Source organism: Passer domesticus, chromosome 3, assembly GCF_036417665.1.
Source record: "Passer domesticus isolate bPasDom1 chromosome 3, bPasDom1.hap1, whole genome shotgun sequence".
Taxonomy (NCBI): domain Eukaryota; kingdom Metazoa; phylum Chordata; class Aves; order Passeriformes; family Passeridae; genus Passer; species Passer domesticus.
In genome coordinates this window covers 412,001-428,260 of record NC_087476.1, presented here as the reverse complement: position 1 = coordinate 428,260, position 16,260 = coordinate 412,001, and the positions used below count along the sequence as shown (strand labels likewise).

Genomic DNA, 16,260 nt, shown 5'->3' with positions numbered 1-16,260 from the left:
ACGCCTCACCTGGGCTAGGAAAGCCTGGGAGGAGGGATGTGGGAGTGGGCACCCAGAGCGCAGAACCCACCAGCCACGAGGGCAGCGGGCACAAAGCCCAGGCTGAGGAAGAACCTGATAAAAGCAGCTGGGGAACTGCTGAGGCAGCTCAGGCAGGGGTGGATTGCCACCCTGACCCAGAGACCCGAAAGGATCCAAAAGAGCAGCACTGAGCGTGGGCTAATTAGCATAAGAAGCAGAGGACAGGTTTAACCAACGGAAGGTAGGCCACTAATTAATAAGAGAATTGTGTACCTCGCATTTATTGTTAAGTGAAATCCATGCTGTTGACTTTGGCCTTGGGTCTCGTTTGCAGATTAATTCAGGCAGAGGCTTCTCTCACTAATTGGATCTTAGCAGAGCCAAACATCAGCAGCACGTGGGGCTGCAGAGAGCCCAGAGGAGCTGGGAGGGCTGGGGGGGCTCACCTGGAGAGGAGAAGGATCCAGGCAGAGCTCAGAGCCCCTGGCAGGGCCTGGAGGGGCTCCAGGAGAGCTGCAGAGGGACTGGGGACAAGGATGGAGGGACAGGGCACAGGGAATGGCTCCCAGTGCCAGAGGGCAGGGCTGGGTGGGAGATTGGCAATGAGGAATTGTTCCCTGGCAGGGTGGGCAGGGACTGGCACAGCTGGGGCTGCCCCTGGATCCTGGCAGTGCCCAAGGCCAGGCTGGACACTGGGACACCCTGGGACAGTGGCAGTGTCCCTGCCAGGGCAGGGGTGGCACTGGGGGGGCTCTGAGGTCCCTTCCCACCCAGATCTGTGCCTGTGGTCACCAGACCTGTCCCTGTGCCCAAGGGCAGTGCTTGGAGGCACCACCAGGGACATGACAGGGACAAAGGCTACCCAGCAGGGACAAATGCCACCCAGCAGGGAAAAACGCCACCCGACAGGGACAAATGCCACCTGCTGCCCCGGGGAGGGAGGAGCCCCGGGCAGGGACAGGGGCTGGGGCAGCTCTGGAAGGAGCGGGGGGTCCTGGCAGAGTCAGGATGAACGTTTGGCCCCCGTGCCCCTGACGCCGGGGGGACAGCCCAGCCCTGGGACACCAAAGGGCTCCGGGGGTGCCCAGGACAGGAGCTGGCAGTGCCCGGGGAGAGGGGGCACAGCTGGGATGGGACTGTGGGGTAACGGGATAATGGGATAATGGGATAATGGGATGGGATGGGATGGGATGGGATGGGATGGGATGGGATGGGATGGGATGGGATAATGGGATGGGATGGGATGGGATGGGATAATGGGATGGGATAATGGGATGGGATGGGATAATGGGATGGGATAATGGGATGGGATGGGATAATGGGATGGGATAATGGGATGGGATGGGATAATGGGATGGGATAATGGGATGGGATGGGATGGGATGGGATAATGGGATGGGATGGGATAATGGGATGGGATGGGATGGGATGGGATGGGATGGGATGGGATGGGATGGGATGGGATGGGATGGGGTGGGATGGGATGGGATGGGATGGGATGGGATGGGATGGGATGGGATGGGATGGGATGGGATGGGATGGGATGGGATGGGACAGGACAGGAAGTGGACATGAGGATGGGGATGAAGCAGGAGGTCCCTCCAGCTCCATGAGCCAGCCCCGTGTCCCCAGTGCTGCCCCACAGGCCAAGGGCCACATCTGTCCCTCCAGGTGCCACCAGCGCTGCTCACAGGGGAGGGACAGCACCGCCCTGCCCTGTCACCACACGTCACCGAGGCCACGGGATGGGCTGTGCCAGCAGCTCCCGGGGCCGCCAGGACAGTCAGGGGGGTGTCCCGGGGTGTCCCGGGGGGTTCCTAGGGGTATCCTGAGGGTGTCACAGAGGGTCCCAGGGGTGTCCCGCGGGTGTCCCGGGGGTGCCACAGAGGGTCCCGGGGGTGTCCCAGGGTGTCCCGAGGATGTCCCGGAGGTTTCCCAAGGATGTCCCGGGGGGGTCCCGGGGGTGTCCCAAGGGTGTTCCAGGGATGTCACGGGGGTGTCCCGGGGGTGTCACAGAGGGTCCCGGGGGTGTCCCGGGGGTGTCACCGGGGTGTCCCGGGGGTGTCCCGAGGGTGTCCCGGTGTGTCCCGGGGGTCCCGGGGTCACCGGGGGTCTCGGCGCGCGCTCCGTCACCACGGCAACAGCGCGGGCAGGTGGCGGGGGGCGTGGCCCCGTGCCTTGGCCCCGCCCCCTCCGTCTGTCAGTCAGGGGGCGCGCAGCCCACCCTGCTGGGGGCTCGGCCCCGCCCCCGGGCGCCAGGGCGGGCGGTGATTGGTGCAGGCGCGGCGAGGCCCCGCCCCCGCGGCGCAGGTTCGGGTGAGAGGCGATCGCGGCCGGAGCGGCACCGGGAGCGGCACCGGAGCGGGAGGTACCGGGGGCACCGGGGGTACCGGGGGGCACCGGCGGGGCCGGGCCGGGCCGGGCCGGGCCGGGCGGGGCACAGCGGAACCGGGCCGGGCTGAACCGGGCCGGGCTGGGTTGGGTGGAGCCGGGCTGGGCTGGGTGGAGCCGAGACGGGCCGGGCCGTGCCGTGCTTGGCTTTTCCTTTCCCGCTCCGGCGGACCTGGCTCGTTATCGCGACTGGACAATCGCGACAGGTGCGTGTGTCCCGACGGGCGGGGACGGAGGGCAGCGCCCCGCCATCCCCGCCCGGGGCGCCTCGGGGGCTGTCGCCGGGCGGAAAAGCCGCGCGCGGCCGCCGCCCACCCATGGCGACACACCTGTCGCGACAGGCGATGGATGGTGTCGCGACAGCGCCGGGGGTTGGCCTCGGCGGGTGCAAGGCCGGGCAGGCTGCTGCTCGTCGGGCGGGCCCGGCTCCCTCGTGGGCGCCCTGTCGCGATGGGCGGCGGAGCAGCAGGTGCGCGGGGCGCGGGGAGCGACCCCGGGGCGGCGGGCGGCGGCGGGGGTCCCGCCGGGCCCGGCTCATTGTTCCGCCGGGTCTCCCGGGCGGCCCCGCCCCGGCTCGGAGCATCCTTTGTGCTGGGCGGCCCCGGGCTTTGTCTGCGGAGCCGCCCCGGGCCGGTGACACCGGGACCCGCCGCGCCTGCGGACCCCGCACCGGCCCCCCCCGCACCGCGCTCCGGGACCCGCGGCAGCGGCACCGCCCCCGAGCCCCGCCCGGCCCGGCCCGGCCCGGCCCGGCCCGCCGCACCACACCGGGGCCGGCCCGGTTCTCCGGCGGGGACCCCCGGCCCGCCCCCCGCTGGCAGGGCCCGGTGTCGGTGCCCGCCGCTCCGGCCGCCTGCCGCAGTGCCCGGGGGGCAGCGCCGGGGGGTGCCGGGGCCCCGGGAGCGCCCGTGGGACCCCCGAGCCCGCGCAGCCCCCGCCGGGACCCCCCGCAGCGCCCCGCGCCCGCTCGGGCGTGGCCGCGCAGTGCCGAGCCGAGCCGAGCCGGGCCGGGCCGGGCCAAGGTGCCCGCGGGGACAAGGACCGCCCGCAGCATCCCGGCTTGCCGGTACGGCGCTGCCCGAGCATCCTCCCCCGCCGGTCCTCGCCGGGGCGGTGGCTCGGTGACACCGCAGCGGGACAGCGACCCCAGCCCGGCCCGAGCGGGGCAGAGCCGGGCCGGGGGCCGCGCTGGGGACCCCCCCGCCGGGCACGGCTCGGGCGGAGCGCGGTGCCCACCCAGCCGCCGCCTCTGGCCGGGGACCAGCGGCGCTCGCGGGTCGGTGCCACCGCAGTGGCGGTCCCCGAGGCCAGCCCGGCGAAGGGGAGCCCCCCGGGCAGGGTGGGCGCAGGGTGGGGTGGGGCACGGTGGGTGCCGGGGTCTCGCCGTCGCAGACAAAAGCGGGGGGCGGCGAGGACCCCCGGCCCGGCGCGCCGCACAATGCGGCAGCCCCGGCACAAAGGCCGGGCCCGGCGGCCGCCCCGACCCCAACAGGTGCCCCCGGCAGCCCCGCCGGGCCGGGGTCCCTTTGTCCTGCCGGGGTCACAGCTGTCCCCGCGGCCGGGGGCCGCCGCGGCAGCCGGCGGGGCTGGGGGGGCGGCGAGCCCCCCGCGCCGCTTTGTGTGCTGGCGAGCGGAGCCGCCGCCCGCCGAGCCGGGCTGGGCGGGGGTCCCCGGGCGCTGCCGGAGCCCCCCCGGCGCTGACGCTGCGTTTCTGCCCTGCTCGGAGCCCGTGTCTGGCAGGAGCCTCGGCCGGCTGAGGCTGGCGGTGCCACCGCGCTGCAGCGGCCGGCTGGAACGCGGGCGAGGCCAGCACGGGGCTGGTGCCATGCTGGCACTGCGGCCGGCCCGGGGGACAGAGGGACAGAGGGACAGAGCCCCTGGGGATGCTCAGTCTGAGCTGGGGTCCCTGGTGTGAGCTGGGGGCACTGGGTGTGATGTGGGGCAGCGAGGGTGAAATGGGAGCACTGGTGTGCCAGAATGGCCACTGTGGGCATCCAGTGCTGGGCCTGGTGGCGTGGGGACAGCAGGGCAGTGCCAGGGGTGGCTGCTGCTGGGGAAGGTGCCTGGAGGGGTGGCAGCAGCACGGGTGGCTCCACGGCGGCCACAGGCAGCGTGTGCAGCTGCCAGCTCTTCTCTGTGCACGGCGGCCAGCCCACGCTTGTGCCCGGCCATGCCCTGTCCCCCTGCCAGCCCCACGCCCCCCGTGCCAGGGCTGTGCCGGTGCCCGGCGCGGCAGCGCTGGCAGCCGCGTGCTCCGTGCTCCAGATCCGTCAGCACAGCCCGCTTTCATCTCGGGCTGCGACGTGCCGCCGCCTCCCCCACGCCCCTCTGCCCCGTGCCACCCCTCCCGCAGCCCCTCCCGCAGCCCCTGCCCGGCCCAGCCCCGCTCTGGGGTCCCGGGGGTCGCAGGGTGGCACCGTGGGCACCGGCTCGTCCCCTCTGCTGTCACCCCACCGAGGACAGTCTCTGCCCCGGTGTCGTGTCCCTGATGTGGGTGTGGGGGCTCAGGGGGTCCTTGGCTGGGGTGTCCCCTTGTTGCTGTCACCCCCCTCGTCCCCCTCAGTGCAGCTCCGGGCCCAGGTGTCCCCCTGGCACAGCTGTCCCCCTTGTCCCCCCCCCTGCCATGAGCAGCAGCTTCCCCGTGTGCCCGAGGCAGAGCTGTGGGCACCACAGTGCTGGTGCCAGTGCCCAGCGTGCCACGGCGGCCTGGCACGCTGCACGAGGTCACTGCCACCCGCCCGGGTCCCCGGGGGGCTCCGAGCGCTGTCACAGCTGTGCATGCCGGTGACATTCCCGGGGGGGGCCGCCTGCCGGGCCCCAGCAGCTGCTCCTGCTGCTCTGTGCCGACGTGAGGGCACCGGGGCAAGGCGCCAGCTGGCACCGGGCTCACCCAGGGGCAGCAGCCGGCCCACGGAGGGCTCCTGGCCCCCCCGGCACAGAGGTGGTCCCTGGGAACCCCCTTGTCCCCAGCCCTGCAGCTGCGGTGCCCGTGGCCCGGGGATGCCAGCAAAGCCTGGCCCAGCCTCACCCACCAGGGCTGTGCCAGCCTCAGGAGCCATTCGCTGCCCAGCAGGAGCTGGGGAGCCCTGGCACAGCTCAGGACGGTCCCTTCAGAGCCCTGTCCCGGTTCCTGAGGCCACCCCGGGGCTGTGGCAGCACCAGCCACCCCCTGGCACGAGGTCCCTGCCCCAGCAGCAGCTTTGCCCATGCCAGCGTCGTGTCAGCTGTGCCAGAGTGCCCCACGCTGCCCATGTGGCTGCCTGGGGCTCTCTCTGGTGGAGGGGTCCCTGGTGGTCCCTGCAGCGGGCACAGAGGGGCAGGGGTCTCTTTGTGGGTCTCTGCAGCGAGGTCTGTGCTCTGGGGGCTCTGGTGGGGTCCCAGCCCACCTCGTGCCCCCCGGGTGGGCACAGCTGGCACGTGCTGTCGCTGCTCTGACGGGTCGATGGTGTTTGACCTTCACCAGAGGATTTATTGATCGTGTCTGGGGATGCCCCTCGCGGCGGGGGCTCAGGCAGTGCGGGGGTCTCTGCCAGAGCTGGCACCTCTCGGGGCAGGGGGCAGAGCCCCCGGTGAGCGATGCCAGCCCTGGTGTGTCCGTGCCAGTCCTGGTCGCTCCCAGGCACCAGGTGGGCAGCCTGCCCTGGGCGTGGGGACACCCAGCCGTGTCCCCGTGGCACGTGTGGCGCTGGCAGCACAGGGTGGCAGGGCTGGGCTCTGGCTGCCCTGCCCAGGGTCTGCAGGAGGTGGCACTGGCAGGGTGCAGCCCGGAGTCCCTGGAGCGGGCTCGGGGCAGGGAGGCAGCCCCAGCCCCGTGCCAGCCCCTCTCTGCAGGGATTCCCCGGGATAACCCACGGCCCTGCCAAGGTGGGCAGCACAGAGACCCCCGCCCGGGGGGGCTCACGGGTGACCCCGCTGTGCCCGCAGCACCATGATGGCCAACGCGGCCACCATGCGGATCCTCATCAAGGGGGGCAAGGTGGTCAACGACGACTGCACCCTGGAGGCCGACGTCTACATTGAGAACGGCATCATCCAGCAAGTGGGGCGCGAGCTGATGATCCCCGGCGGCGCCAAGGTCATCGACGCCACCGGCAAGCTCGTCATCCCGGGCGGCATCGACACCAGCACCCACTTCCACCAGACCTTCATGAACGCCACCTGCGTCGATGACTTCTACCACGGCACCAAGGTACCCCGAGCCCTGCCCGGGGCTCCCCGCGGGCACGGGCACCCAGCAGCACCAGCTCCACTGTGGCACCGCCTGTCCCCGTGTCCCCATCCATCACGTCCCCTCGCTGTGACAGCCCTCCTCCTGCAGGCCGTGGCACCCTGTGCCAGCTCGGGCACCTCCCTGGGCTGTGGCACTGTGTACCGAGTGCTGCTGCCCGCGCCAGCCCAGGATTGTCCCTGCAGCTTGTCCCGCTGTCCCCAGCGCCCGCACAGAGCAGCCATTGTGCCGGGCCAGCGCTGGCCGTGCCTGTCCCCAGGGTGTCCCCAGGGTGTCCCCAGGGTGTCCCTGGGCAGGGGGTCGGTGCTGTGCTGGAGGGAAGGGGCCTGTGCGATGCCCACGGGTGCCACACGCCAGGCCAGCTCCCTGTCACTGTCACCCGCCTCGTGGCAGCTCCGAGGGGGCCGATGGCAAAGGAGCTTTGGGGATTAGCGGGGCGGGGTGAGCCGGGGACAGCGGCGCTGCCACAGTGCCTGCACCGCCGCCCACGCTGCCGGGCAGGGGGGCTCCCCGCGGCCCCCGCCCGCTCGGGGCTCCGTGCCGGGGGCTGCTGGCTCCCTCAGCACCCCACATCCGCTCCCTCAGCACCCCAAATCCAGCGCTGGGGCCGGGGGGGCGGTGGGTGCCCGGCGGTGGCAGGATGGGGCTCTCCAGATGTGCCGTGCGCCCAGATGTGCTGCTGCAGGGGGCAGCCATCGGTGGGGCGGGGGGATGCGGGGGTCCCTGCCCGCACCCAGGAGCCCCGCGTGGCTGTGGGCAGTGCCCGAGCGTGGCCGCCCCAGCCCGGGAGCAGCTGGGGGCTCACCTGGCACAGGGCAGGGCAGGGCAGGGGCAGTGCCAGGGATGGACCCTGACCCCCCCCCCCCGCGGGCCCTGCGCCCCCTGCCCAGGCAGCGCTGGTGGGGGGCACGACGATGATCATCGGGCACGTCCTGCCCGACAAGGAGACGTCGCTGCTGGACGCCTACGAGAAGTGCCGCAGCCTGGCCGACCCCAAGGTGTGCTGCGACTACGCCCTGCACATGGGCATCACCTGGTGGGCGCCCAAGGTGAGCCTGGCGCGGCTCCGGGAGCAGCTGCCGGGGCTAATTCCCGCCCCGCTGATCCCATTAGCCGCCGGGGGGGTGGGCCGAGCCCCCAGGATGCCTTTTGAGCTGCCCTGAGCCGGGCTCAGCGGGGCAGGGGCTCGGGGGTGCCCCGGGCCGAGGGGTCCCCGCGGGGCTGAGCCCCTCGCTGGGCAGGGGAGGCACTGCTGCTGCTCCGTGGGGTGCCCAGCGCTGGTGGTCCCAGCCTGGGGGGACCCCAGCCCGCAGCAGGGCCCCCGTGGGGGTGGCAGGCAGGGCTGGTGAGCAGACCCCATCCCGCGGCACGCTCAGCCCCTGCAATCCCCTCAAAGCCGCTGCCGTGGGATCAGACCTGGCTCCCGGGGAGACCCCACCCTGACCCCCCTTCCAGCAGAGCAGGGCACCCCCCGGGGGCAGGAAAATCCCTTCTGCTGCCCCCCAGCATCTGCCACTCGCCGTGTCACCCCCAAATCCGTGTCCCGTGTGCCCCGGGGGGGGCCGGGGCCCCTCGCGGGGTCAGGCATACCCTGAGCCCTCTCCCGGTGCAGGTGAAGGCCGAGATGGAGACGCTGGTGCGGGAGAAGGGCGTGAACTCCTTCCAGATGTTCATGACCTACAAGGACCTGTACATGCTGCGGGACAGCGAGCTCTACCAGGCCCTGCGCGCCTGCCGCGACTTCGGCGCCATCGCCCGCGTGCACGCCGAGAATGGAGAGCTGGTGGCCGAGGTGAGGGCACGGGGGGCACCGGGCGCCCCGCCGGGCCGGCAGCACCTCCGGCCTGACCCTGCCACATTCCCCAGGGAGCCAAGGAAGCTCTGGATCTGGGCATTACGGGCCCCGAGGGCATCGAGATCAGCCGGCCTGAGGAGGTAGGTGACGGCGGGTGGCACCCAGCAGCAGCCCGGGGTGTGGCTGGCACGGTGCAGGGCATCCAAGGAGGTGCCAGCGCCCGTCCTTGTGTCACCCGCCCGCCCGCTGGTGCCACCGCTGCGTGTCACGCGTGTCACACGGGCTCTCCCCGCAGCTGGAAGCTGAGGCCACGCACCGCGTCATCACCATCGCCAACCGGGTGAGTGCGCTGGGCAAGGCCCGGCTGGGGGTGCCTGTCCCCGTCCCGGGGGGGTCCCCACGGCGGCAGGAGCCCCCCCGGGGGCTGGGTGCCATGGGGACAGTGCCCCTGACCCCCTGTCCGCAGACCCACTGCCCCGTGTACCTGGTGAACGTGTCCAGCATGTCCGCGGGGGACGTCATCGCCGCCGCCAAGATGCAGGGTAGGGGACACGGGGGGACGTCCCTCCCCGCCAGGGCCACCCCGGGCACACGGGGAAACCCCCTGGCACGGCCCACGCGGGGCTGGCAGGGAGCTGGGCACGGATCGTGGGGCTGCGGGCGTGCAGGGAGACACGCGGACAGACACAGGGACAGACACAGGGACAGGGACAGACAGACATGGGCACAGACACACGGACACGGGCAGACACACGGACACAGGAACTCGGGTGTACCTGTGGGGCCGTGCCCTGGCACAGGTGAGCACACCTGGAACCCCAGCTCTGCTCATACACAGGGGGGACACGGGGGGACACACAGACACACAGGTCGCACACGTGAGTACATTCCAGACACACACATGAGCACACAGGGGGCACACAGAGGTCACACCCAGGTCACACACAGGTCACACACAGAGGTCACACACAGGTCACACACATGAGCCCACTCTGGATGCACACAGGCTGCACACATGAGCACTCAGAGGACACACAGGGGACACACACAGGTCACACACGTGAGCACACAGGGAGCACACAGGGGGCACACAGAGGTCACACACAGGTCACACACAGGTCACACACGTGAGCACACAGGGACACACACAGGTCACACAGAGGTCACACACGACACGTGAGCACACAGGGGACGCACACAGGTCACAGGACACACACAGGTCACACGCGTGAGCACACAGGGGACACACAGGTCACACACAGGTCACACAGAGGTCACACACAGGTCACACACAGGTCACACAGAGGTCACACACGTGAGCACACAGGGGACACACAGGTCACACACAGGTCACAGGACACACACAGGTCACACGCGTGAGCACACAGGGGACACACAGGTCACACACAGGTCACACAGAGGTCACACAGAGGTCACACACAGGTCACACAGAGGTCACACACGTGAGCACACAGGGGACACACAGGTCACACACAGGTCACAGGACACACACGGGTCACACACGTGAGCACACAGGGGACACAGGGCTCCTGCCCGCCGGGCACACGGGTGCTCGGGCACCCACGTGTGCCCACCCATGCCCACGGCCGCGTGCCCCCGCAGGGAAGGTGGTGTACGCAGAGACCACCACGGCGCACGCCACGCTCACCGGGCTGCACTACTACCACCAGGACTGGTTCCACGCCGCCGCCTACGTCACCGTGCCGCCGCTGCGCCTGGACACCAACACCTCTGCCTACCTCATGAGCCTGCTCGCCAAGTGAGGGCTGCCCCGGGCACCCCTGCCTGCCCCGGGCACTGCTCCCTGCCCCGGGCACCTTGCCCTGTCCCGGGCACCCCATCCCTGCCCCGGGCACCCATCCCTGCCCAGGAAACCTCTCACTGCCCCGGGCACCCCATCCCTGCCCTGGGCATCCCTCCCTGCCCCATTCCCTGGGTGCCCCATTCCCTGGACATCTTGCTCCCTGGGCACCCTGTTCTCTGGGCACCCCATTCCCTGGGTGCCCCATTCCCTGAGCACCCCATTCCCTGGGCACCCTGTTCTCTGGGCGCCCCACTCCCTGGGCGCCCCATCCCCATGGCACTGGGCTCCCCAGGCACCCCATGGCCGGGGCACCCATTCCCCGAGTCCTGGGCTCCCTGGGCACCCCGAGCAGCCCTGGCAGTGCCATCCCCTCCCTGCTCCGTGCCCCGCAGCGACACGTTGAACATCGTGGCCTCGGACCACCGGCCCTTCAGCACCAAGCAGAAGGCCATGGGCAAGGAGGACTTCACCAAGATCCCCCACGGCGTCAGCGGGGTGCAGGACCGCATGAACATCATCTGGGAGCGCGGCGTGGTACGGCACTGCCGCCCGGGCACGGGCTGCAGCTGGGGCAGGGCACCCCGCGGGGTGTTTGTTCACCCCCACAGGAGGGCACGAGCTCCCCAGAGCGGGATCCTGACCCCGCAGCTCATCCGGGAGTTTTGGGGGACTGGGGGGTGACGGGGAGCGCCACATCCCACCCATCCTGCCCCCCCCGGGCTGCAGGTGGGGGGCAAGATGGATGAGAACCGCTTCGTGGCCGTGACCAGCTCCAACGCCGCCAAGATCCACAACCTGTACCCCCGCAAGGGCCGGATCATCCCCGGCGCCGACGCCGACGTCGTGGTCTGGGACCCCGAGGCCACCAAGTAGGTGCAGCCGCGCCGGGGTGGGGGCAGCTCCCGGCGCCCCCGCAGCGCTGACGGCGCCGTGGCCCTGCCAGGACCGTGTCTGCCAGCACGCAGGTGCAGGGCGGGGACATCAACCTGTACGAGAACATGCGGTGCCACGGCGTGCCCCTGGTGACCATCAGCCGCGGGCGCGTGGTCTACGAGAACGGCGTCTTCATGTGCGCCGAGGGCACCGGCAAGTTCTGCCCGCTGCGCTCCTTCCCCGACGTCGCCTACAAGAAACTGGTGCAGCGGGAGAAGGTACGGTCAGCCACGGCCGGGCCGGGGCCGTGCCAGGGCTGTGCCGTGCCGTGCCAGAGCCGTGCCATGGCCATGCCAGAACGGTGCCCGGGCTGTTCCAGAGCTGTGCCGTGGTTGTGTGTGGCCGTGCCATGGCCCTGCCATGGCTGTGGCTATGCCAGAACTGTGCCGTGGCTATGCCAGGCTGTGCCAGAGCTGTGCCATGGCCATGCCAGAGCCATGCCATGGCTGTGCCCGAGCCAGAGCCGTGCCATGGCCATGCTGTGGCTGTGCCACGGCTATGCCAGACTGGTGCCATGGCCATGCCATGGCCATGTCATGGCCAGGCTCTAGCTGTGCCATGGCTGTGCTTGAGCAGTGCCATGGCTGTGCCAGAGCGGTGCCATGGCAGTGCCATGGCTATGCCAGAGCTGTGTTGTGGCTGTGTGTGGCCATGCCAGAGCAGTGCCATGGCAGTGCCAGATCAGTGCCAGAGCAGTGCCATGGCAGTGCCAGAGCTGTGCCATGGCTGTGCCAGAGGTGTGCCATGGCTGTGCCAGACTGGTGCAATGGCTGTGCCAGATCAGTGCCAGAGCAGTGCCATGGCAGTGCCAGAGCTGTGCCATGGCTGTGCATGGCAGTGCCAGAGCAGTGCCATCACCATGCTGGAGCAATGCCGCGCTCTGGCACAGGGCTGCACCGTGCTGGCTGCTGGAGGGGACCAGGGGACAGTGGCAGTGCCAGAGGCGGGTCTGTGCCAGGCCGGTGCCACGCCGTGCCAGGAGCTCAGGGCAGGGTCCCTGCGGGTCAGTGTGGCACAGGACGCTGCCCTGGCTCCGTGCCAGTGCCCTGGCAGTGCCGGAGCACAGCTGTCCCTGTGTGTGCCCGTCCCAAGGCACCTGCTGGCATCAGGGCTCGCCATGCCCTGCCCAGGCTCTGCCCCGTGCTGGCTCTCCCGAGGTGGCACCGGGACAGGGACACGCGTGCCCGGCGGTGACACCCAGCAGCTCTGGCAGCCCCTGGGCACCCGCTGTGCCCACCCTGCAGGGGACAGCGCTGCTGATGCTGCCAGGGAGGGGAGCAGCTCACAGGGGGATCTTGGGGAGCTCTGGGTGGCTGGGGGGGCACAGGGCATTGCATGGGCTTGGCTTGGCTTGGCTTGGCTTGGCTTGGCTTGGCTTGGCTTGGCTTGGCTTGGTTTGGTTTGGTTTGGTTTGGCATGGCTTGGCTTGGCTTGGCATGGCGTGGCTTGGCTCTGCCGGGGGGACAGGGCCAGGGGCTGCTCTGCCAGGGCCACCCACCTCCCCCAGCCCCTGCTCTGCACCGGGAGCCCCCCGGCCCGCCCAGCACCGCTCCGAGCGCCCCCTCCCCAGCCGCAGCCCCCTCCCCAGCCCCCGCATGCCCCGGCCCGAGCCCCCCGCCCGCCCGGCCATCCGCACCCCGCACCCCGCTCAGGACCCCCGCAGCCCGGCCGCGGCTGACGCTCTCTCCGCTCTCTCCGCTCTCTCCGCTCTCTCTCGACCCCGGCAGACTCTGAAGCTGCGGGGTGTGGATCGCACCCCGTACCTGGGGGACGTGGCCGTGGTCGTGCATGCCGGGAAAAAAGAGACGGGGACGCCCCTGGCCGATACGCCCACCCGGCCGGCCACGCGACACGGGGGCATGAGGGACCTGCACGAGTCCAGCTTCAGCCTGTCCGGTAAGAGCGGCCCCGGGGGTCCCCGTGCCCCCCGCCACCTCCCGGGCGCTGCAGTGCCCCCGCAGGGTGCCCCGCCACCCCTCCCCTAGGGCTGTCCTGTCACCCCCTCCTCGTGTCCCGTCCCCTGCAGGGCGCTCCCCACGCCCCCGGCCCAGGCTGGGCCCCCGCTGTCCCCCCAGGGGCCGTGGCAGAGCAGGGAGGTGCCCCCAGCCCGGTCCCCCCGGGCACCGTCGGTCGGGTGGCTGCGCTGGGGGCTCCGGGCGGGCCGGGGGCTCCGGGGCTGTGCGGGCAGGGCGGGGCCGCTGCTGCAGCCGGGCAGCCCCCTCCCCACGCGGGGCTGGGGGCTCCGCTGGCACCGGCTGCGCTGGGCCGCGGGCACGGCTGGGCACGGGGGGCACGGGGGGGGAACGAGTGTCAGAGCTGGCACGGGGCAGGGCTGCGGGAGGCGCTGGTCAGGGCTGGTCGGTGCCGGTCAGTGCCGGTCAGGGCTGCTCAGTGCTGGTCAGTGCTGGTCAGTGCTGGTCAGTGTTGGTCAGTATTGGTCAGTTCTGGTCGGTGCTGGTCGGTGCTGGTCAGTATTGGTCAGTGCCGGTCAGTGCCGATCAGTGCTGGTCAGTGCTGGTGAGTATTGGTCAGTGCTGGTCAGTTCTGGTCACTCCTGGTCAGTTCTGGTCAGTGCCGGTCAGGGCTGGTCAGTGCTGGTCAGTGCTGGTCACTCCTGGTCAGTGCTGGTCAGTATTGGTCAGTGCTGGTCAGGGCTGGTCAGTGCTGGTCAGTGTTGGTCACTCCTGGTCAGTGCTGGTCAGTGCTGGTCACTCCTGATCAGTTCTGGTCAGCGTTGGTCAGTGCTGGTCAGTGCTGGACAGTGCTGGTCACTCCTGATCAGTGCTGGTCAGTATTGGTCACTCCTGATCAGTTCTGGTCAGTGCTGGTCACTCCTGATCAGTTCTGGTCAGCGTTGGTCAGTGCTGGTCAGTTCTGGTCAGTGCCAGTGCTGGTCACTCCTGGTCAGTGCTGGTCACTCCCGGTCAGCACCGGTCAGTGCCACGTGCAGCACAGCCGGGGTGGCAGAGGGGGTCACTGTGCCCCCCCAGTCAGTCCCAGCGGTGCCCGGGGGTCTCGGAGCCCCCAGTGCCGCGGTGCCCGGGGTGCCCGGGGGTGTCGGGGCCGCGCTGACCGCCCGCGTGTCCGGCAGGTTCTCAGATCGATGACCACGTTCCAAAACGAGCCTCGGCCCGCATTCTCGCTCCCCCCGGGGGCCGGTCGAGCGGCATCTGGTAGAGCCGGGGCCGTGTCCCCCAAGTGAGCACCGGGCGCACGGCCCGGCCCCGGCCCGGCGGGGCTGCCCGGCCGCGGGGCTCCCTGGCCCGGCCCCGTGCTGCCGGCGGGGCCGTGCCGGGCGGGGCCGTGCCGGGCCGGGCCGGGCCGTGCGCGGGGGCCGCGGAGGGCCGGGGGCAGTGGGTGCCCCCCGCCCCGGCCCTTTTCTGTTTGCACGTTGGATTTGGATCAGTGAATTTTTGACTTGTTTGTGCATCACGTGGAAATACTCTGAAGTGGTTTGTGTCACTAGCGTAGGGGAGACGCAGGGACCCCCCCCCCCACACCCCCCTTTGTGCCCCAGCCCCGACCCCCAGCCCCAAGGCAGGACCCCACCCTGATCCCACTGCTGCCCCCCTGCAGGAATCGGCATCTCTCCAGCCCCCCTCCCTGACCCCCATTCCCATCCCTGACCCCCAATCCCTGACCCCCGTCTCCATCCCAACCCGAGCCCCCAGCCCCTCATTTCCCATCCCTGACCCCCCTCCCTGACCCCCGTCTCCATCCCTGACCCCAGCCCCAATTCCCATCTCTCCATCCCCCTCCCTGACCCCCATCTCCACCCTGACCCCCCATCCCGACCCCAGCCCCCCATCCCCATCCCTTTCCCTCATCTCCACCCTGCCCCTGCCCCCTTCCCCTCCCTGCACCTCCCCCTCCCCACCCCGAGCTCCCCCAGCCCCGCAGCGAGCGGTGTCGCACCCCTGGGTCACACCTGAGTGACACCTGGGTCACACCTGGGTCACACCTGGGTCACACCTGGGTCACACCCTGTGTCACACACCCTGTGTCACACCCCTGTGCCACGCCTGCACGGGCCCAGGGCGTGTTTGCACACACCTGTGCTCAGGTGAACCCCTGGGCAGGTGTCCCCTGTCCCACCTCTGTGACCCCTGTGCCACGCCCTCCCCTGCCCATGTCCCCTCCCCTGTCACCCCTCCCTCCAGGTGGGTCCCGGGTGCCAGCCGTGTCCCCTCCCGCTGTCCCCTCCCTCCAGGTGGGTCCCGGGTGCCAGCCGTGTCCCCTCCCCTGTCACCCCTCCCCTCCAGGTGGGTCCCGGGTGCCAGCCGTGTCCCCTCCCGCCGTCCCCTCCCCGCCGGCTCCCCAGCCGTGCCCCGGGCGCGGTGTCCCCGGTGTCCCCGTGTCCCCCGTGCCCTCCCCGTAGGTCCCGTAGGTGTTGGGGGCGGTGGCGCCCGGCGGGTCGCGTGTCCCCGGTGTCGCACGGCCGATGTAGGAACCGCCCGTTGTGTGCTCATTAAAGACCCTTCACAGCCCCGCCTGCCTCGGCCACACCGCGGGGACAGGGACAGGGGACAGCAGGGACACGGGGACACGGGGGACAGCACGGGGACAGGGACAGGGGACACGGGGACACGGGGACATGGGGACACAGAGGGGACCGGGGGGAGACGGGGGACACTGAGGGGATAGGGGGACAGGGGGACACGGGGGAGAAAGAGGGACACTGAGGGGACACAAGGGGACACAGGGACATGGTGGGACAGAGGGACGCAGAAGGGATAGCGGAGACATGGGGGGACACGAGCAGACACGCGCGGGGACAGGCATGGAGGTGGAACCACAGGGACACGGGACATGCATGAAGCTCTGGGGACACGTGTGGGGACACGGTGAGACGGGGGGGTCACAGAGCTGGCCCTGTCACCGCGAGGACACCCCAGCTCAGGTGCACAAACACGGGGGGTGCAGGGGGCACGGGGGGCTCTGGGTGTGCCAGGGGGGGTCCCCAGGGCCACTTGGGGCTCGGGGGGCTCTGGGAGGCTCGGGGGGTCCCAGAGGGGTCTTGGGGGACACCAAGAGGGGGGACCCCGGGAAGAGTCTTGAAAGGTCACA

The 16,260-nt window shown here is 70.8% G+C and overlaps 1 protein-coding gene across 6 annotated transcripts; it reads left to right on the top strand.

Annotated features, from left to right (window-relative positions):
• Window positions 1-2,246: 2,246 nt before the first annotated feature.
• On the top strand, window positions 2,247-15,682 carry DPYSL5 (dihydropyrimidinase like 5). 6 transcript variants are annotated; one of them, XR_010357835.1, is made up of 14 exons: window positions 2,247-2,389; window positions 6,337-6,601; window positions 7,531-7,689; window positions 8,253-8,432; window positions 8,507-8,575; window positions 8,731-8,775; window positions 8,902-8,977; window positions 10,059-10,215; window positions 10,653-10,794; window positions 10,987-11,129; window positions 11,204-11,411; window positions 12,921-13,089; window positions 14,285-15,353; window positions 15,456-15,682. XR_010357835.1 is itself a non-coding variant. In XM_064411419.1 (13 exons), the coding sequence occupies exons 2-13, from the start codon at window positions 6,341-6,343 to the stop codon at window positions 14,368-14,370; spliced, it is 1,695 nt and encodes a 564-aa protein (XP_064267489.1). In that variant the 5' UTR covers window positions 2,247-2,389; window positions 6,337-6,340; the 3' UTR covers window positions 14,371-15,682. The 6 variants fall into 6 exon arrangements, 3 of the variants coding, with proteins under 3 accessions (XP_064267489.1, XP_064267491.1, XP_064267490.1); XR_010357833.1 differs by having other exon boundaries at window positions 15,404-15,682; XR_010357834.1 differs by having other exon boundaries at window positions 14,285-15,403.
• The last annotated feature ends 578 nt before the right edge of the window (window positions 15,683-16,260 follow it).

Bases quoted from the DNA above. Each gene is read 5' to 3' on its own strand.
- DPYSL5 (XM_064411419.1), top strand. From the start codon at position 6,341: ATGATGGCCAACGCGGCCACCATGCGGATCCTCATCAAGGGGGGCAAG. The intron at 8,433-8,506 runs GTGAGGGCACGG...CACATTCCCCAG, and splicing joins ATGGAGAGCTGGTGGCCGAG to GGAGCCAAGGAAGCTCTGGA. The intron at 8,776-8,901 runs GTGAGTGCGCTG...CCCTGTCCGCAG, and splicing joins TCATCACCATCGCCAACCGG to ACCCACTGCCCCGTGTACCT.